The following is a 21,563-nucleotide window of genomic DNA, read 5'->3' as shown; positions in this document are numbered from 1 at the left end:
ATGAACTGTAACTCAGTAAAATATTTTAAATTGTTGCATGTTACATTTTTATTCAGTGTAACAACAAGCTGTAGAAAGCCTTTCGCCTTGAGGGACAAACATGATCAACTCTCTAGAAGTAGAGAAAGCAGTTCTTAAACTCAAGTCAGTAAATAAAAATCATTGTTGTTCATTCCCTGAAGCCTCTAGGGTCCCTGAATGAAAAGGCATGGTGTGAGAGTAGCAATGAGACATTGCTGCATATAGGACACCCTTCTGTTTAATTCAATAGAAACAACTTCAGGAGATGACAAGTGAACCACCGTCTGTCTCAAGACATACATGAACAGTGAACAAAATTATGAAAAATGTCAAGTTACATGAATCATTTCCATTTTTCTATTCCAAATAATATTCAACTACTTCACATAGGCACCACAATACTGCTGCGTAAAAAACAAGGTTGAGGAATACAGAACAGATCGGTCATTAATCCTCAATGAGTATTAAATTAACGCATTTCAAATACATCTTCATGTGGTTTACTTACAGTAGTACAAAATAGAAGTTAACAATTTCAAACTGGGGATTAAATGTAAGTACTTCAAAACTATTACTCAATATTAAATTAGAGTATTTCAAATATATTACTGTGATGTACAATAGACAAATCAGTGTGTTCTTCTCAGATCTCAGGGAGAGGTTGAATCCATACCCTGGAATTTAGCCTGTGGGAGAGAAAGAGAAAATGAGAGGGAACAAGGAACGGGACAGAGAGAATGACAGAGACAGCAGGCTCAGTCGAATACTCACCAACTGAAATTGAAGTCAATGACAAACATTTGTAAAACCATTGTTGATGCCTGTTACCTGCAGGTGTTTGTATGTCTTGGCCAGATCTACATTGGTGCGCCCCGGCTGGAAGGGATAGGACCACAGGATGGTGTTCCAGGATAGACCAAACCTCGACACAGGTAACGCTCCTCGTCACGGCTGAATTTCATCCTCTCCCTCTGTACATGAAGAGAGGGAGGGAGAGAGAAAGAAAGAGGGCAGGGCTTAAATTGGAAATACTGAATGTACGAGAATGCAGAGAACAGAAAGAGACAGGAAGAGGACATGAGACAAAACACAAATCAGTCATCATCCTCCTTTCCTTGGTTTTGCGACAGACAAACTTCCCTACTGAACAGGGAAGGAGCCACCATCACACAAACACATACTGGCATAGTTGTCTGCTGTCACATTGCCTGGTAACTAAAACACTAGCCATCCTATACAGTCCATCCACTATAGATTAACCTCCATTCAACACACACTTCTACAGAGACAGAGCTGGTCTCTCTCTCCTTACAGTCAGAGAGGGTTTTCCCATGAACAGAGTCTCCTGCTGATCATCAATGGCACCATCTTCCCCATGATCTGTTCTCCTGTCTGTGTGTGTCAACGAGAGAGAGAACATTATTCTGTGTGTGTGTGTGTGTGTGTGTGTGTCAGTCATAGAGAAAGAGAGTGAGAGACAGAAAGCAAAGAACTGATGTCACGCCTCATTGAGAGCAGAGACCAACAGTTGTCAGAGCGTATTGAACTAAACACAGACAATCTCTCCCTCTCTTCTCCATTGGAGTGAAATTACGTCACTCGTCACACCTAATACAGCTGCCTGCAACCAGAACAATAGTACACAAGGGAGAGATTCAATGGCCAGAGAGGGAGAGAGACTGAGCAAGAGAGAGGGGCAGAGAAAGAACAGAGAAAAGCGATAAAGACAGAAAGAAGAGGAGGAGGGCAGGGGGGGGGGGGGGGGGGGGGGTAGAGACTAGAGCACACGAGAGGGCGACAGACAGAGAAAGAGAATGTAGTATTTCAGACAAAAAAAGTGGATGACGAGGAAGCATGTGTTCATAAAGAGAGGGCAAGAGTAAATCTAAATGAAGAGTGAAACACAAAAGACTAGAAGTGGACACTGCTACATGACATTGGGGAGGGGGGGGCGGCTTGACAGCGCTATAACAGAGTTTAAACTAGCTAGCGTCGTACAGCTGTAGAGCTCAGTAACAGAGTGATGACTACTGTAGCTAGGAGCTAGTGTTGAACAACTAAGGCCGCTCTGGCCTGTGAGAACATTGGCAGTGGTTCAACATTCCTCTGTGCTGCCAGGAATATACTGGACACCAGGAATCTCACGAGAAACACACACAACCACAAATGCGCACACACACAGGCATTCAAGTCGCATATTGGTTATAACCTCAAAGCAGCCCGTCACCACCGTCTAACTTATCCCATAACTATCCAATCTCCAACACCCATTTCAAATTTAGCCCAAATCTCAGCCTCTTTCTAACCCCATTCTGTATCCTGAGCACAAGACTGACCCTAACCTCTGACCCCTTGCCATGATCGAGTGAGATACCCCCAATCAAACCAGTGTAATTGTTGCACAACACCATAATGCATGATTATATAACCCTGACAGCTAGGAGGCATGATCAGAACAACTTCCAGAAGTAATATTTAAACACACACACTTCCATCCAAAAAGAAATCGAAACAAAACATACAGGATCACATTTCAACAAAAGCTTAATTTCCTTACCTTCAGAGGGCCGAGCCTTCTTCAAGGGAGTGAGACTAACATCTGTGTGTGTGAGTGAGTGAGAGAGAGAGGACATATTAGAAGCAATAAGGCTAACTCATTATGAGCCGGGTTAAATGAAGGCTAAAGTGCCAATGTGCTGCAGTGTGTTAAGTTGTCTGAACATCCTGTACCTCCTCTCTCCTGCCCCCTGCTGGTCACAGAGGAGACGCTCCTCATAAGACCACCTCTACGCACAGGAGTCAGGGTGATATCTCCATATGGACTACGCTTCTTTAGAGGGGTGAGACTCACATCTGACAGAGATGGGGGGGGAGAAAGAGAGATGGGGGGGGGGAGAAAGAGAGAGATGGGGGGGCAGAGAGGGAGGAGAAAGAGCGCGATAGAGAATAATATAATAGGTTGTCGTTTTCCAACCCAAAGACAGAGGATAGAACTTTTGGTGAGATGGTGAATCTTACGGTTGTGGTCATTTCTGTGTTGTCCTCTGTGGGTTGAGAAGCTCTTCAGCAGGGTTCCTTTATGGATAGGAGTTAGACTGGCATCTGTTACAACAGGACACACATCATGTCAGATCGCGTCAGATCGTGTGTGTTCAGCACTTCAGAATTCTTACCTCTGCAGTTATCCGGGATGCTCTGCATCCCTCCCTCTCTCTGCTTGGTCGTGTGTGCGTCTCTCCTCCTGCATATTTCTCGGAGGCACTTTGTGTAGCTGTGTGTGGCCTGCTGCAGCACCATGTGCAGGTCACAGCTGTGAGGACAGAACCTCTGGAGGAGAGGGAATGACCGGCTGGTCACCTCACTGAACCGCAACCCACAGCCTGGGGAGATGGAAACAGCTGGGTTAACAAACAAACACACACTATACTGTATACACACACACAATACTGTATACATACTCACACACACCTGAGCACCTATAGGTGGGTTTATATGTGGTGACTGGAGTCTCCATTATTTTACGGATCTCACTGTCCAGCAGCTCAGAACACACAGAGAGGACATCTAAGAAAGTGCAGGGGGGAGAGAGAGGCAAGAACTATATTACTGTTGGGATTTGGTAAGAGACGGTTCAACTTTATTTCAGAACTGTAGATAAAGCGATAAACACAGTTTTGCATTGTCACTTTATCCCATTGACATGTTGTACCTTCATTGTCCAACAGTTTCTTCTGCCTGCCCAAACCTGACTTGCCTGGAGCTGGGCACTTGAACACTTGGCTAAACCCCGAACCACGAGGGAGAGAAAAACAGGTATATACAGAATTCCACTTCATTTCTTACATAACATTAAGATGAAACACTTCACAAGAATCATGTTTCAATAAATATAGCATTTGCATATTGTGCAGTGTACTGACCTGTGTGTGTGTGTCTGGGAGAGTCCCTCTAGTGGCCTGGAGGAAGAGGAGGTGACCAGTGTTCCCGTCCCCAGACATACAGAACACCTCTCATCCTCTCCACCACTGGGCTGCCCCGCGACACCAGCTGTACCAAGTCCAGCATGGCCCGTGGCTGACACAGTCTGCCGTCTCCTCCCAGGGTGCTCGTCTCGGCGGTTCTCGGTCTGTGTGGTTTTGTCTTTCTCTGCCAGTGTGTTCGTGTAGAGAGGATAAGTGTTTCTCATAGCTGCCGAGCCCCTGTCCCTTTTCTTCTCTCTTTGTGTGTTTCCAAGTGTGTGCAGCGTGGTGCATCTTTCCTGTGCTGCCGGTGTGTTTCTGTGTGCTGCCCTGTCGCTCTCCCTCTCTTGATGTGTGAGAGAGTGTGTGCGGGTCCTCTTCTCTCGCTCTCTGCTGCTGCGGCTGTGTTTCTGCGGCTCCTCACTGGCTTGGAATACCAGTCTCCTTACACGCTAGTGGTCAAAACAACCACAACTTTTGACAGCATATCATACGACATGGTGGAGCTACAATATTGCTTGTTATACCTATCCAATCCTTTCAGGTGAACATGAAGTGCCTAGAGCAGACCTGGGCAACTCCAGTCCTCAGGGGCCTGATTGGTTACACTCCCAGCATTTTTAACTGAAGATCATGATTAGTTGATTATTGGAGTCAGGTGTGTTAGCTGGGGCAGGGGAAAAAGTGTGACACCAATCAGGCCCCCGAGGACTGGAATTGTCCAGGCCTGGCCTAGAGGGTAGGGGCCAAGGGTCTGTACAGACAATTGTGTGGGGACTGGACTGGAACCTAGTTAGACCCTCACCGTTAGGTCATGCCCTCTGTTTGTGGGTTGATTCTCCTCTCTCTGGTCTCGCTTCACTCTCTCTCCATCTCTACCCACCCTCGCTAAGACAGGCAGGACAGGGGTCTCTCTCTCGCCATCCATTGCCCTCTCCTCTCCTTTCTCTCCTCCCCTTCCATATCTTCTCTGTTGGCCCCTCCGCTCTACTCCTCTCCAACTCTCCTCACACCTTTTATCTCCTCCTCCTCCTCTCCTCTCCTGGTATGGTAAGGAGATGTGGTGGGGGGTTGGGGGGAGGGGTATGGGTGAGAGTAGCTCCTTCCTCCCCAATCCTGTAGGGTTCTGTTGGTCTGGAGGGTTCGGTGTGTCCTCCTCCCACTCTTCCTCAGCTCCCTGGGCAACAACCCCAACACCACACACACGAGATAAGAGGAAGACTTGTGTGTCTATATAAAAGCTTGGGGTTTGAGGAGTGTGCATGTGGATGAGGGACTGAGTGTATATGCCTGTGTGTAGGGGAGAAGACTGATGTTTGTAGTGCCTTTGTAAAGATTGCTGTGTGTGTGTGTGTGTGTATTTAGTACACCTGAGCCTGTTGTCTCTCCAGCTGGTTGATCCTGTGCAGCATGTCTCGTGCTGACCTCCAGTACCCCTCCATGTCCACAGGGGGCTCCAGCTCCCCATTCTGACCCAGGGACACCCCCTGGACTGCACCACGCAGAGACACAGCTGGGAAGAGAGAAGGATGATAGGAGAGTGCTTTGGACATCAAATGGCTAGACTCACTTTAACAGACTCGCGGACCTTTGAACAGGTCTTTGTGTGTGTGTGTGTGTGTGTGTGTACACTCACTAGCCTGTTTGCAGGTCTGCAGTATGAACGTAGCAGCCTTCCTGAGCTCTTCGCTGGTAGACTCAGTCAGTAGAGTGATGATGAGGGACAGACCTCCACACTGTAACAACTGAGACTGGTGCTCCTCTGGAGGGGGGGGGGGGGGGGGGGGGGGTTAAATACTCTAGTAGTTATTCCAGTTATTACTGTGCGGTTATCATTGATGTAATATGGTCATTATTTGTTTCCAATTAAGCTGTGCTAGTTACCAGAGGCCTCAGTGCAGTGTCCCAGGGTGAGTATGATAATTAGCCTGCCTTGGGGATCCAGGATGGGGCTGGACAGCAGGGAGATGAGGGGGGGAACCAAACCATAACCTGCCAGACCTGACACCAACACAGCTACGCACAGAGGAGAGAATGGACTGGTTACCTGAGGAGTGCTGGTTTACATGGCTGTATGAGAGTGAATGAGTTCTATACAAGTGCCTAGGCCTATAGCAGGGATAGGCAACAGGCCAAAATCTTCCTGTGAGCAATTTATTTTTTGCCCCCCCAAAGGTTCTAGTAAAAAGAAATATTTTTTGTGTGTTTTTGGCAACACAAAGTCTGTAAAATCATCAGGAATTCAGCAAAAAATGATTTAGGATATATGTGATTGTGTCTCAATGTAATCAAGGTATGAAAACTGTTCTTTTCAAATACCATCTCCTTTTGGGTTTAGTTGTGGTTAATTTTCAGTATACAAATTCTTATGTTCCAGCTCCCCGACCCTCCGCTCTGACAAAAATCATCCCGCCGATGAATCTAGTTGCCTCGGGGGTAGGGGTTGATTTGCGATTCAGGGAATGATTCACTCACGGTTGTCAGTGATGCAGGCTGACACGGTTTTGGTCATGATGACAGACAGCTGACAGGCCAATGGGCTGTGGGAGGCATCAGAGGCAAAGTGAATCAGAGTTTGGGTCAGAGTTCCGAGCCCGCCAACTCTGGAAAAACTCTCCTGAGCACAATCTGATAGAGAGAGAGGGATCCAGAGGGAGAGATAGATAGTGAGACACAGAGAAAGGAGTGAAATACAAGATAATGGGAGTTCAATAGATAAACCAAAACTGTTCTCTACACTGTAGTATCTACAGACTAAAAGCATCCATCCATAAGACGAGAGAGAGACCTTCATCTGAACAGTTAGTGAAACGTTGTCTAAATCAAAACACTCCAAGATACTGTAACCTCTACAGACTGAAGGTCTGCATCAATCCTTCACATCTTTGTCAGGCCATCATGGAAATAAAACCAACAACACTACACTTATAAAACTAGTCGGATTACAATTACAAATCATCCATTGCAAGAGCAACCTAGGTATTCTGTGTGTGACAGACAACTTAAGCAAGTCTTTGAAAAAGGCTAACCGGCCATTTTAAATCACAAGATATGGATACATATGTAAGTAACAGACTCCAAACAGTGTCAGTGCATCATCCCGGTCTTACTCACGGTTGTTGGCGACCGTCATGGCTATGAAGGAGCAGATGGGCTGAACCATCTCTGCCTGGGGGTGAGAGAGCTGCTGCAGCCAGGACTTGACCAGGGGGAAGGCTGACACACAGATTCGCTGGCTCTCCTCTAGGGAAAGAAAGGGTTAAGACATGAGACAAAAATAGTTTTCCTTCGATTTCCCTTCTGTTCCATCTCTCTAAAACATTAACCTACTGCAAGATACACACATGCATGCGTAACCAGAGTTGTTTATTTTATGTTCAGCTGCATAGAACACTGTACAAGGACACAAACATACACACGGACACAGGTGTTACCATTCTGGGGGTTGTTGACACAGCCACAGAGAGCACTGGACACAGAGGTCCAGAGTTGGAACAGCTGAGTGATGTTTGCAGGTTTCACTGTGGCCTTGCCAGAGAGAGGGAAACTAGTCCTGCGGAGAGAAAAATCAATCATCCTGAACTGGAATTGGTGTTGTCCTATATAGTTTCAGTGCTATTTGTATCTACTGCTCACCTCGACCATTCAGGTCTTTTGTAAAAGTAAATTAGTTCTCCATTTGGAAACTTCTGCCTGAAAACCAGTGGTGCTTTTCAGTGTTTACCTGAACAAGTCTAGCAGGATGTCCAGACAGCCAGAGGTCTGAGCGAAAATCTGTCCAGACCCTAAAGCAGCACACACAATCACATTTAATGTGTAATATACAGTGATTTCACATAAACATCCCAAAGTGCCTTACAGTAACATGGCCTAGACCCCAAAGATCAAGCAGTAGCACAGTGGCAAGGAAAAACTTCATGGAAGGATGTAACCTTGAGAGGCACCAGACAGGGGAGTCCAAGAAGGGGCGGTCCATCCTCTGGCTGTACCAGCTAAACACATGCCTGTCATGACAATCACTCCCTGTCCAAAATCAATTCTCAACCGCAGCGCTTACTGTTGTTGGCGACGAGGACAGAGATCAGGTAGACAGCTACTCTCCTCTGGGTCAGTGGGCTGTCCTGCTGCATCAGACCATCTGTCAGATCACTGAACAGCTCCCTCCTACACAAGGCCTGCTTACAGTACACTACACACACAGCCTGTTTACAATTCACATACAGCATCAGAGAACCTGCTTAAAGTACACTACCAGTACACACACACCATTAGCCTCTGCCAGCGTTCCCAGTATGAAGAGAGAGGTCTCCCTGACCTCTGCGTGAGCACTAGATTTGGAGAGGTTGTACACAAACACCACCCCTCCAATCTCTCTGAAGAAGTTCACATTCTCCTCTGAGAAAGAGAGAGAGAAAATCAGTACCATTGCATAACTGTTAGATTTATAGACAAATTGACAAATATATCTTTAGGGGATTTGCTGTGTGTGTGTGTGTGTGTGTGACCTCTCTGTTGACAGATAGAATAGATGGTAAGAAGAGCTTGTTTCTGTGAATCAGGACATCTCATCTGGTACTTCAGACACTCCAGCAACAAACTCAGATCTGTCTTCGTGGCTGTAAAGTAAAAATAAACTCATGGAGATAGACAAAACCAACAAATAACCCGTCAAGTACTGTAGTGTAACTTATAGAAGTCCATCAACTACGACCAACACTCACCATTATGTTTGCTTACGCTGGAAACATCCTTTTCCATCTTCAATGGATATGCTTCGTGAAATAAGGACGCTAGCTAGCTAGAACAGATGTTCCAAAGATATGAATCTGTGCAGTTGCCGTAACAGCTAGCATGAAAGCAGTCAGATTGCCGGCGTTGTCACACTGCGAACTCTCCTCATGAGCGACCGCACTGAAATCACTTAACGTTAGCTAGCTAGCTACTTGCCAATTCATAATTTCACTTCATTAATTACAATTCAAAAGTATACTCTTTTACATTGTCATTTGTCCTTTGCTGGACACTAAACAGATGTTAAGGTGTTGCTGTGTTGCTGGATGGTTAAAATGACAATGGATGGAAGTTGATTATAAATTGCCGCTACGATGCCATCGTTTCTGATTGGCCACAGTAAAGGCGCGCTTGATTTGTAGGGGAAGGCGGAACGAAGCAAGGTAGTTAATTAGCTAACAACGCCCGCGTTAAAACCGAGTCAATGGTTAAACATGAGCTAAATACCACACAGATACGAAGGCAGTTTGAGACGTGGCACCGTTTTCTGCGAGAGGAATAGGTAGGATTAGAGCGCTGAGGGGAGAAGCGGGGGACATGAGTCGAGCGGTTACGGGGAGGACGAACAGAGTGATGCCGGCATCTGTCAACTAAGCTAGAAATAGGGTTGTCACTAGTTATCACAGTCACAAAGTTATAAATCCCGCCTTTTATACTATTTATCTTTGGGGATTCCGGATGGACATTGAGAAGGTTTTTTTTTTTGTTCCCGGAAATGGAATGGAATCTAGCGACTTTTTCTGGTGTTAATGGAGATTCTGACGTGAAAGCACGTGTCCCTGGAGCAGTGTTGCCAACTTAGCGACTTATCGCTATATTTAGCGAGCATTCAGACCCTTCTAGCGACACATTTTCAAAAAAGCGACTGGCGACAAATCTAGCGACTTTTTCTGGTGCTTTTGGAGACTGACGTGAAAGCACGTATCGTTCTTACTCTTCTCAACTAGCAGCGGGTGCTGCCGTGGTTCTCGTCCCAAAACACTCACAGGCGGCCCAGTCGTCGCGCTGCAGTCAGAACAGGAGATCTTCCAAATGAAGCCGCTGGCTGATCCCGCCCTGGTCTACATTCAGGGCGTGATGTAAATGTAAAATGTTCTTTGTATATTTGTCTAAATAAATCACTGCATTTGACTCACACAGCCTGTCACTTACTCACCTTGTCCACTGTTTGTGTGCCTCTCTGTGACATAAGCTAAACATCTAGCTGGCTAGCTCATCATGTCTCAGTCTAAACTGTACAGTCCTGGCCAAAAGTTTTGAGGATGACACAAATATTCATTTTCACAAAGTCTACTGCCTCAGTTTGTATGATGGCAATTTGCATATACTCCAGAATGTTATGAAGAGTGATCAGATGAATTAATTGCAAAGTCCCTTTTTGCCATGCAAATTAACTTAATCCCCCCAAAAAACATTTCCACTGCATTTCAGCCCTGCCACAAAAGGACCAGCTGACATGTCAGTGATTCTCTCATTATCACAGGTGTGAGTGTTGACGAGGACAAGGCTGGAGATCACTGCTGATTGAGTTCAAATAACAGACTGGAAGCTTCAAAAGGAGGGTGGTGCTTGGAATCATTGTTCTTCCTCTGTCAACCATGGTTACCTGCAAGGAAACATGTGCCGTCATCATTGCTTTGCACAAAAAGGGCTTCACAGGCAGGGATATTGCTGCAAGTAAGATTGCACCTAAAACAACCATTTATCGGATCATCAAGAACTTCAAGGATAGCGGTTCAATTGTTGTGAAGAAGGCTTCAGGGCGCCCAAGAAAGTCCAGCAAGCTCCTGGACCGTCTCCTAAAGTTGAGCTTGCTCAGGAATGGCAGCAGGCAGGTGTGAGTGCATCTGCCCGCACAGTGAGGCGAAGACGTTTGGAGGATGGCCTGGTGTCAAGAAGGGCAGCAAAGAAGCCCCTTCTCTCCAGGAAAAACATCAGGGACAGGCTGATATTCTGCAAAAGGTACAAGGATTGGACTGCTGAGGACTGGGGTAAAGTCACTTTCTCTGATGAATCCCCTTTCCGATTGTTTGGGGCATCCGGATAAAAGCTTGTCCGGAGAAGACAAGGTGAGCGCTACCATCAGCCTTGTGTCATGCCAACAGTAAAGCATCCTGAGACCATTCATGTGTGGGGTTGCTTCTCAGCCAAGGTAGTGGGCTCACTCACAATTTTGCCTAAGAACACAGCCATGAATAAAGAATTGTACCAACACATCCTCCGAGAGCAACTTCTCCCAACCATCCAGGAACAGTTTGGTGACGAACAATGCCTTTTCCATCATGATGGAGCACCTTGCCATAAGGCAAAAGTGATAACTAAGTGGCTTGGGGAACAAAACATCGATATTTTGGGTCCATGGCCAGGAAACTCCCCGGATCTTAATCCCATTGAGAACTTGTGGTCAATCCTCAAGAGGCGGGTGGACAAAGAAAAACCTACAAAGTCTGACAAACTCCAAGCATTGATTATGCAAGAATGGGCTGCCATCAGTCAGGATGTGGCCCAGAAGTTAATTGACAGCATGCCAGGAAAGATTGCAGAGGTCTTGAAAAAGAAGGGTCAACACTGCAAATATTGACTTCGCATCAACTTCATGTAATTGTTAGTAAAAGCATTTGACACTTATGAAATGCTTGTAATTATACTTCAGCATTACATAGTAACATCTGACAAAAATATCTAAAGACACTGAAGCAGCAAACTTTGTGGAAATTAATATTCGTGTCATTCTCAAAACTTTTGGCCACGACTGTACACTCAAAAATACAGAAAGGAGTGGGAATCAAATCCTGAATTCAAAGCCTGGTTGAAGCCATTTATTGGAGATGATACACGGGCATACTGCCTGCATTGTAAGGCTGATTTCTACGCCAACCTTAGTGATGTAAAAAAACACATGACAACTCAAAAACATACTCAAAAGGCAAAGCCTTATAACAGTTCCACCCAAAACAAGCTGCCATTTATAGTTTAAAAAATTGACTGCAAAAAAGGCTGAGGCCACCATGGCATTAGCTATCGCTGAACACTGTTCCATGCTGGCATGTGATCACATTGGAGAAGCATGTAGAGCTTCTTTCTCAGACTCCACTGCTGCTACCTACTTCAAAGTGCACGGAAATTATTAATGGTGTTCTAGCACCATACTTTCTGAAAAAGTTGGTTGCAGATGTGGGTGACCAGCGTTTCAGCCTCCTTCTTGATGAGTCCACGGATGTAAGTGTTTCTAAGTACCTAGGGGTTGTGATAACGTACTTTAGTGACACCAAGCAGACAATTGTGTCAACATTTCTAGGGCTTGTTGATTTGGAGGGAGGAGATGCCAAATCTATAGCCTGTGCTGTTGTGGCTTTCCTCGAGAAGTGTTGTCTTAAAAAAGAGAAACTCCTGGGAATAAGGACTGACAATGCCTCTGTTATGACGGGGATTAACAATGGGGTCCATAAAGTGCTGAAGGAGGAGTATGGCCTCAAATATCTGGTTCTTATTCGCTGCGTGTGCCACTCTCTGCAGCTTGCTGTAAGTAATGCTTCCAAATACACCATCCCCGTAGGGTGGAGTACTTGGTACGAGAGACTTATAACTGGTTTTCAGTGTCTCCAAAGCTCAGGGAGGCCTACAAGGCCATATATGAGACCATCAACTGTGTGGGGAAACCTTTACAGATAGCCAAGGTGTGTGCCACATGTTGGCTCTCCATTGAACCCGCAGTTTCACACATTTGGACCAGTGGGGGGAGCTTAGGCTGCATTTCGCAGTCACCAAGTCCAATGAACACTGCTACATGGCTGAGGTTTTATAATCCATGTACAGTGATCCTCAAAACATATTGTATCTGACTTTTATGAAGTCAGTTCTGGGTGAGGTACAGTTGGCCATCAAGGTTTTTAAGGGAGAGCAAGTAGATCCTCTTAAGCTACTTGACAGTTTGGTTAGCCTGATCAAGTCTGTGAGCAGCAGGGTGCTGAATCCACTGGCAAATGTTGATGTACACAAAGAGCCAATAGATGGATACATCAGTCCCAAACCGTACCTTGGTTAACTTTTTGAGTCAAAGGCAGCTGACCTCCACCTTGCGCCTGAGGATGAAAACAATGTCTGAAAGGGGTGTGTAGCCTTCACCATCTCCCTCACCAATGAGTTGAGGGTGAGACTGCCGGACAACATCGAAGCATTGCAGTACATGTCAGTTTTCAATGTGGAGGAAACTCTAAAGCACAATAAGAGCCTTGGAGAAATAGAAAAAAATAGACAAGCTCCTTGGCTACTCACCTGCAGAGACAGGCAAGATTGTCCAGCAATGGCATGCCACCCATCTTGGTAAATGGAATGAGACAAAAAACACACTGGGCTTCTGGAGTGAGATTTGGAAGTTCAGGGATGCAGCTGATATCAACCCGTTTCAAGAACCTGCCATGGCTGCTGTGTCTGTGTTGTCCTCGCCACACTTAAATGCTGAAGTCGAGAGAGTATACAGCCAGATGAGTGTGTAAAAAGCAACCTTAGAAATCGGATGTCCTTGCAGACCCTTAACTCCATTCTGTACATTCAATATGGGACTGAAGCTGTCTGGTGAGGCTTGCTATGAGCACCAGCTGCCTGATAATGTTTTGCAGCTTTTTGGCACATCAGCTGCTTACTCATTTAAGTTAGCTCCCTTTACCAAAATGACGATGACCCACTCTTTCTGTGAGCCAGCACATCTTGTGTGTGTGTGGAGGGGGTTCTGAAATTTTAAAAAAATAACCGAATTAGGGCCAGACTAGTTACCATAATTTTCTCACATTGCAATTGACAGTTTTTTCTATTGTTTCTTTTGGGTCCATTTAGATTGTTCATTTAGATTGTATACAAATAAATGTAAAAAAATGTATGGTTAAAAATGTTCATGTTTTACTTGTTGTGGACCATAAGGTTAAAAACCAAACCCAACCAAATTAAGAAAATTAAACTAAAAATCAAAAACCAATCAAATAAAAAATAAAATAAAAAACTAAGTAGTGTCTCTTTTGGGTCACTTTTGCAGGTCCCAAGCCTGGATAAAGGAGGAGGGTTGGAATTGTGACATGAAAAAAAACAATAATCGACAGAAGAAAGTTCATTTGTAATTCTAAACATATTAGGGTGTTTTTTACTCATTTTTTGTCTCTCCCATGTTATTCCTCTCTCCTACAGCGTCCATCACAATTACATGCAAATGGCTAATTATGCAAATTGGGTGATGATGTAATTTAGTGACTTTTAGGACAGCCAATAGCTACTTTCCTTATTGAGGAGTTGGCAACACTGCCCTGGAGAAGGCGGGAAGGAGATGGCGGTCAGGCGTAGTGCGGTATTATCATGAGGAGACATATACGTTGAAAACAGAGGAGGAATGGAGGGATATGGAGCGGGAGAGAATGTATAAGAGAGAGGGAAGAAGGTCTAAGAGAGAGAGGGAAGAAGAGGGTGAGCTTGAGTCAGATAAGAATGGTTGAAAAAAGGGAGATGGTTTGTTAAAGAAGAAGGGAAGAAAGTGAAGGGAAGAAAGTGTAAGCAGAGGGAGGTAAAGACAGGAGGAAAAATAGAAGTGAATGAGGGTGAAGTATGCACCGAGGATCAGGATAAAGAAGAGTCTGTGACAGTAGGAGCGAGGTTTATGGAAAAAGGGGACTCTTGCCTTATGGCTGATCCATTTGTGGTTTCACAGTGGGTGAAAAAAGAGTTGGGTCATGTGGAATCAGTGAGGGTAACCAGAAGTGGTCTAGTGATAATTGTTTGTGTTTCTGTTGGGCAGAGTAAGAATGCGCTCGAAGTAAAACTAATGGGGGCAAAAAAAGTTAATTGTTTCATTCTCAAGAAAAGTGATAACTGGGGTAGCAGTAGATATAAAAGTTGACTAGCTGAGGGCAAAGATTCCCGGTGTATGTGATGCTCGTCAATTGATGCGACGCAGACAGGTTGGAGAGAGTCGGGAATCAGAAGAGTCATTGTCTGTTCTTTTGAGTTTGGAAGTTGAGTCTTTGCCTGACAAAGTGAAGTTAGAATATATAAGTTATCCTGTACGAGCGTATGTGCCGAATACATTACGATGTTACAGGTGTCAAGCTTATGGGCATGTGGCAGCAGTGTGTAGGAGGGAGGGTCCAAGGTGTGAGAAATGTGCAGAAGGGCATGAGACAAAGGGATGTTTAGTATTGAGGAAAGTAGTGGAATGTGTTAATTGTAGGGGTGCCCATGGGGCTGGGGATCAGAAATGTCTGGTGCGAGAGAGGCAGGTTGAGGTTTCCAGGGTTAGAGTAGAGCAGAAGTTGCCATATGCTGAGGCAGTGAAGAAAGTAGAGGAAGATGGGTTAAGGGGGAGGAGTAGTAGAGATGTACCATTACAGAGGGATAGGCCAAAAAGTGAAATAAGTTTCAGTAAGATTGGATTTTTAGCATTTATACCAATGCTTATCAATTGTACTGCAGGGATGGATCGGAAGTCTCAGAAAAGTGAGGTTGTGGTGGTATTTGGGTGTGCGAGATTTGACATCAGAAGAGTTACAGGGTGTGTTAAGTGGTGATGTCCCATCCTTTCAGGATGATGGCATGAGGTAGGAATAAATACATTTAATTAGTGGAGTAGGATGGTGTTAAATTCTGTATATAATTTTGAAAATAGTGAGTGTAGTGTTAGATGGTAGGGTATTTATTTAGTAAATTTTTATTATTTTTTCAAGCAAAGTATAAGGGAGTTGTACTCCAGTCTAGTAGGTGTTGGTAATGCAACAAATTGGATGCCAACCGCTGTTAAACCTCATAGAAGATGAGAAGACAATTTATCTTTTGAAAATGTGATTTTCACACTGCTAACCTTATGTCTAACCCTTACCATTAATTATGATCAAAAATCCCATTTTTGTTGTCATTCACTTTTACAATAAACAATGATGACTTTGTGGCTATAGTAACTAGTGGAAATCTAGGATCAGGGAGGTGGAAGTTGGATAATGATGCTGCATTCCTCCATACTATGCTTTCCTGTAAAACTTCAGGACCACGAAGGAGAGAGTCGGGGAGAAACTATAAGGACACAGCTGACGCTCAGATCGACTAGCAAAAACCTAACGCTAACCATTACCTTAACCTAACCTCGTCGCGAACCAGGCCCGACAACATTGTGATTTTGGAGGTATGGCAACACGAGACTACCCAAACCCTAACCTAATTTTGATACATTCTGAAATGAAATCGTTTGGGTGTCAGGCTTCTGTGTCCTTATAGCCTTTTCCTCAGGACCCCGAGTTGCTCTCAGGTGCGCGGTTTGAGACCGGGGCTAAATTAGTTTTATACTGGATATTTGGTTCTCTCGCCATAGCTATTGTATTGAACCAAGCATGCCATGACTATGAAAATGATATATTCTGAATCAGGTGAGGATGGGAGATGCATCCAGCTATAGCCCTGCAGCAGCCTGTGGCTAAAACTAACATGCTGCTCTAGAGGAGACCAAAACATAGCTGCCCCCTGTAAAACTAGAATAGTCCCAGTAAGCAAAATTACATTGAAAAGATGTCTAAAATACATATTTTCCAGACATTGAAGTTTAGTTCAATTTAGGTTTTGAATGAAAGGTGAAAATAAGTATTTTCGGGTGTTTAAAATACGTATATTTCCAATGTTGAAAAGGCATTTTTGGTTTGGATTTGGCTTGACTCCTATCACATCGCTTCAAGAGAAATGCACAATTGACAGAAACAACCTCAATTGTTGCATCTCGTTGTGTTGTTTCCCTCCGGTGGCTAGCTAGCAAAAATGGTCCCATTCTTCAATTAGCCATAGATGGAGATAGGGATTTGGACTTGTGGTTTTACTTAATTCTCCATACTGGCCAATGATTATAACCGCAATTCTGATCCAACCATAAATTCATACACATTGTGCCCCTGGACTGAGAGGATGGAAGTTCAATATGTAGCTAAATGTAGGAGGCTAATGTTGCACATGAAAGGAAGTTATGCTAGCAAGCAAGCATTTTAGCCAGGTAGCCTATAAGACAATAAAAAATAAAGGGTGTACTGTATGACAGAGTATAGACTTTTTTGTCAACATGAAAAAGAGGATGATGGCATTGGCGTTTCTGTACAAGTAGGGTGAGCCGACATGTTTTTTCTACTTGCATGCACACGCACACAGAAATCAGAACCATAGACCTTCACATCCTATTTAGGTTACGTTGACCGAACTAAATATTTTTTGGTAATTTTTTGGTTGTCACTGTATTAGACTAAGCATAGCTACAGTATCACCCTCAGGCACTTAAGGAAATCATGAATGTCATTGATATGTTGGAATTAGTGGATATATGGAGGCTTAAATACCCTGACCTAGTTAGATATTCATGGCGGAGGCTTAATCAAGCTAGTCATCTTGATTACTTTCTTATGTCATTCTCTCTGGCACCAAAAGTTTAAAAAGTGTTGATAGGGGACAGAATGCAGTCGGATCATCACAGAATTGACATCATATATATATTACTCTTACAGAATTTACACGTAGGCGAGGCTATTGGAAATTTGATCAAAGCCTACTGGATGATAACTTGTTTTTAACTAGGACAGAATCATTTATAACTGACTTTTTCCGACATAACATAGGAGATCCCCTTATTGTATGGGCCACTTTTAAATGTGCCTTTAGAGGCCATGCAATTCAGTACTCATCTATAAAACAAATGCAATTTAGGTCGAGTCTATATTAACAAAGGAAATTGAAGGACTAACAGTACAGATAGATAGCAATAAAAACTGTACCATAGAGGCTCAGAGTAACTTAGAGGAAAAACAAAAATAAATGGAGGAACTTATTCAAGAAAGATCCAGTGTAATATATATTTTTAAATAAAGCGAACTGGAAGGAATATTAGGGAAAACGCACCAAATTATTTTTCAATCTTCAACATAGAAATGCTACCAACATTTTTTTACAGACATTTGTTACAAATGATGGAGTCACTCATGATTCACCAAACAATATTTTGAAAGAGGAAGTAAAGTACTTTAAGCATATGTTTTCGTGTCAGTCTCCTCCATCTCCACTAACCGAAGCTAATTGTATAAATTTCCCCCCTATTAATAATGTAAAATTAACATCTGTACAGAAAGACTCATGTGACGGCCAAATTACAGAGAAGGAACTTCTTGATGCAATTAAAGCCTTTAACTCTGGGAAAACTCCAGGGCTGGATGGCATACCAGTGGAGGTATACCAAACTTTTTTTAATATACTCAGAGGACCGTTATTAGCATGTTCTAACCACTCCTATAAAATGGTAGATTATTGTACACTCAACAAGAAGGTCTGATTTCATTATTACTGAAACATGATCCAAGTGGTACATATAAAGATACAGTCCATTAAAAAAATTGGAGGCCTCTTACACTTCAGTGTTGTGATGCAAAATTTCCAGCTAAATACTTAGCGCATAGAATTAAAAAGATTTTGTTAGATATTATTCCTCCTAATCAGACAGTTTTTTTTTACATGGACGATACATTGGAGATAATATAAGACAAGTACTGGAAACAATAGAACACTATGAAATGTCTGGGAAACCAGGACTGATTTTCATAGCTGGCTTTGAAAAGGCTTTTGATAAAGTACGACTGGAGTTTATATATAAATGCCTGTAATATCTCAATTTTGGAGAATCTCTTATAAAATGGGTTACGTAAGTTACGTATAGTAACCCTACACGCAAAATAGTAAATGATGGCTGCATCTAGGGTTGCAAAGGGTCAGAAATGTTCCGGTAAATTTCAGAAATTTTCCCGGACCTTTTCCATGGGAAGTTAAGCCCTGGAATCTGGGGAATTTTGCTTAAAATCATCAAAAAAGTTAGCTTATAACAGTGACCCTTTTTTTGTGGGATACACAAGGCAATTAATTCTAGGTCTTTTGGCATATTTTGGTTAAAGTATCCCCAATTCAATGGAATTGCAACCCTCTGCATGTACAGTACAGTACATTCTCCCTTCACATGTGCTCTTCCATCACATGTACAGCTGATTCAAGATCTTGCACATTAATGAGATGCTATTGAGCACACACTACTATACTGTCTGAGCCAAGGACTACATGCTTTCTGGTATGTTTTGATTACAATACTGGGTGGGAATATTTTATATGAAATACATTTTTTGTTAAATAGTAGCCTACAGCAAAGTGTGTTTAAACCATTTTCTAACTTGTTAATTTCTGCTAGTTAGTTTTTGCTACAATGTGGGTTTTAGCTTGCTTGAGCCTGCTAACTGAGTGTTAATTCACCTGTTTCCATACATGTTTCATTTTAAAACATTTATTTTACAGAGTTGTTTAATCTAACTGCTAACTATTTATCTGTACATGGAATTGTATTCGTTTTGTTTAAAAAAAACAAATCTTAACAGGAAAATGCAATGGGCACTATATGTGTGGAGACATTTCACTGCAGCCAATGTAGAAGGAAATGCTGTGTACATTTGCAAATACTGTGCCAAATCATGTGAAGAATGCAACAAAGATGGAGTCATCTGGCCAAGTGCATAAAGTTCCCTCAGCGCTCACAACAAGCAACCACTGACAAAATATATTTTCAATTTAAGGTAAGTTTTGTCCCTTGTATGATCTAAATTGATATTGTTTTATGATGATACCATCTATTGTTTCATATTTGTGAAAATCTAAAACAGAAAATGGACACAATTCAATAGAAATCAGAGGTAAGAATATGTAGGCTATAAGAATATGTTGAAGGCTAGCTGTATTGGGTGCAGACTTTTTTTAAACATTCAAATAGCTCCTTGGTCATGTAACCTCAACCAAGGTTCAGAATGTCCACTGACTACCCTTCTATATTGCACACCCTTTTGACACTTCATCTCAGGTGATTTGACATTTCAATATCGCCTTGGTTATGTGACCTACTGACCTCAAACAAGGTTCAGAATGTACACTCAGTGGGTCTACATATTGCACACCCTTTACTTTGTCCATTTTACATTTATTTTTCAAACTAGAATTTCAATTTCAATCCTCGGTCATGTCAATTACACACCTAAGAAGTGTGCAGTGGATATATATATATACCCATACTGCATAACCTCTAGTTTTGTATCTTCTATATTGTTGTACATTAATAGTTTGACAATTAGGGGGTTCAATCCAGTGTTGTATTTACCCTTTTCTTTCATATTTATCTGTAATAAATTGGTCGTTTTGAGTACTTTTATTTTCCCTTTCCTTAAGTCTTTATTTTGCCACAGTATTTAACAGTGGTACACAATAGGACAGAAAGAGAATATCTCCCTTCATCGTTAATATCAACCATAAAGGAAAAAGGGCAAAGTATGAGAGTCATGTTATTAATTGTCCAAAGCAGGCATGGAGTGAACTGCACAGCCAGTAAGGTAGGCTGTAGTGGGTTCAGGCAATACATATACTGAACATGTATACACAATAATGGTGGCCAGATAATCAATTAATTAAAATTAAATATTGACAAATTAAACAAATTGTAGACCTTTAATATTTTCCAAAATGTCAGACACTTTACGTCAAATAAGTACAAAACATTTCAGTGTTAACTTCCTCTTTTCCTGGTTGATGTACATTACAGAGCCTCTTCAGTGTGGATGGGGTATAGCATACATTTTAAACAAAGACATCACTTCCAGTTTGTGTTCTTCACTCTATTGAACTCATTTGTATTCATCCCTAGGTACAGCACATGGAACCACCGTTGGCATGCAAAACATTCAATCTAAAACAGAACAAAGCGTAACACGTTACAAATAATATCAAATGTCAATGCAGTATGACAAATTAGCCATCCATTGTGTTATCATAAATTGTCAGTTGTCAAAAGATTATAAACACGTTAAATAAAGTAACTAACCCAGTCAGTCTTTGGGCAACAGCCAGGTACTTTATCAATGGCACACATGGAGCAGTTGTTGCCTTATTTGAACTCTGAAATCATAGGCATGAACTACATAAAAATAATTTACATTTACTTTGAATGAAATTTCATTACATACCAGGCATTTTTAGTATATCCTCAGCCATTTCTTTTCTCAGCTGCTCTGTGTTTTTGTGAAGGTTCTATATCCATTTGGGAGGGGATGTTGGGGAAGTTCTGTGCAACTTCCTTGGTCATCTACACCAAAAAAGAAAATAGTTTTTGATCTAAATTGTCACATAACAGCTAAGCATTCATTATTGAAAATATAACAGCTAACCATTCATTATTGAAAATATAACTATCAAACCTGCATTACAAAGACCCCGCAGCTGAAGTTGTCCTGCTGCATGGTGTGAGTTATTTCCCCTCCGTTCCACTTTATGTCCACCCAATCTTGTCCATGGCAGGATCTTCATTTTGAAGTATTTTCTTTATGTAAACATAATGGAATTCTGATTAGTTATAGGCAAATGAATACACAGGCCAAAACTGTATGCTGTTTTCCTTATCAGCATAATCTAGTAGTGGTCATTTCCTTTAATCCCCATTCTACACAGCCTAAATTAGAGGCACTGAACCATTTACAGGATGACAATAAAATTAACATTTAGGATCCAACGCTATCACAGAGTGACTAGATGTAGGGCGTTTGTAGACTAAGAAAAAAATATTAAGTGACAGTTTCATCAGAACGTGCTTAAAGTCATATCACAAAGATGACAGTGCCCACCAAGTCCATGACAATAGAGAATTCATTGTAAGCACCAATGTGTTTTGTCAAAATATGATCTGAAAATGTCAGTTGTTACGGATACAAGTATTCTGTG

The 21,563-nt window shown here is 42.6% G+C and overlaps 1 protein-coding gene across 1 annotated transcript; it reads right to left on the bottom strand.

Annotated features, from left to right (window-relative positions):
* Nucleotides 1-21: 21 nt before the first annotated feature.
* On the bottom strand, nucleotides 22-9,278 carry LOC139405559 (telomere repeat binding bouquet formation protein 1). Its single transcript, XM_071147976.1, has 22 exons — nucleotides 8,702-9,278; nucleotides 8,486-8,596; nucleotides 8,247-8,375; nucleotides 8,038-8,169; nucleotides 7,705-7,765; nucleotides 7,415-7,533; nucleotides 7,095-7,223; nucleotides 6,456-6,608; nucleotides 5,865-5,996; nucleotides 5,617-5,742; nucleotides 5,351-5,493; nucleotides 4,786-5,157; nucleotides 3,942-4,432; nucleotides 3,731-3,801; nucleotides 3,490-3,585; nucleotides 3,195-3,401; nucleotides 3,040-3,123; nucleotides 2,752-2,874; nucleotides 2,579-2,620; nucleotides 1,334-1,413; nucleotides 850-992; nucleotides 22-707 (listed from the first exon to the last, which is right to left on the bottom strand). Exons 1-21 carry the CDS (start codon nucleotides 8,736-8,738, stop codon nucleotides 879-881), a joined length of 2,952 nt encoding a protein of 983 aa, XP_071004077.1. The 5' UTR covers nucleotides 8,739-9,278; the 3' UTR covers nucleotides 22-707; nucleotides 850-878.
* Between the last annotated feature and the right edge of the window lie 12,285 nt (nucleotides 9,279-21,563).

Source organism: Oncorhynchus clarkii, chromosome 1, assembly GCF_045791955.1.
Source record: "Oncorhynchus clarkii lewisi isolate Uvic-CL-2024 chromosome 1, UVic_Ocla_1.0, whole genome shotgun sequence".
Lineage (NCBI taxonomy): Eukaryota > Metazoa > Chordata > Actinopteri > Salmoniformes > Salmonidae > Oncorhynchus > Oncorhynchus clarkii.
The sequence above is the reverse complement of the archived record's forward strand: the minus strand, read 5'-3'. Positions and strand labels throughout refer to the sequence as shown.

Excerpts from the sequence above, each read along its gene's own strand:
- LOC139405559 (XM_071147976.1), bottom strand. The coding sequence starts at position 8,738 with ATGGAAAAGGATGTTTCCAGCGTAAGCAAACATAATG. Across the intron at positions 5,158-5,350 it reads TGGAGAGACAACAGGCTCAG|GGAGCTGAGGAAGAGTGGGA; the intron begins GTGTACTAAATA and ends GTTGTTGCCCAG. Across the intron at positions 4,433-4,785 it reads ACAGAGGGCATGACCTAACG|CGTGTAAGGAGACTGGTATT; the intron begins GTGAGGGTCTAA and ends TTTGACCACTAG.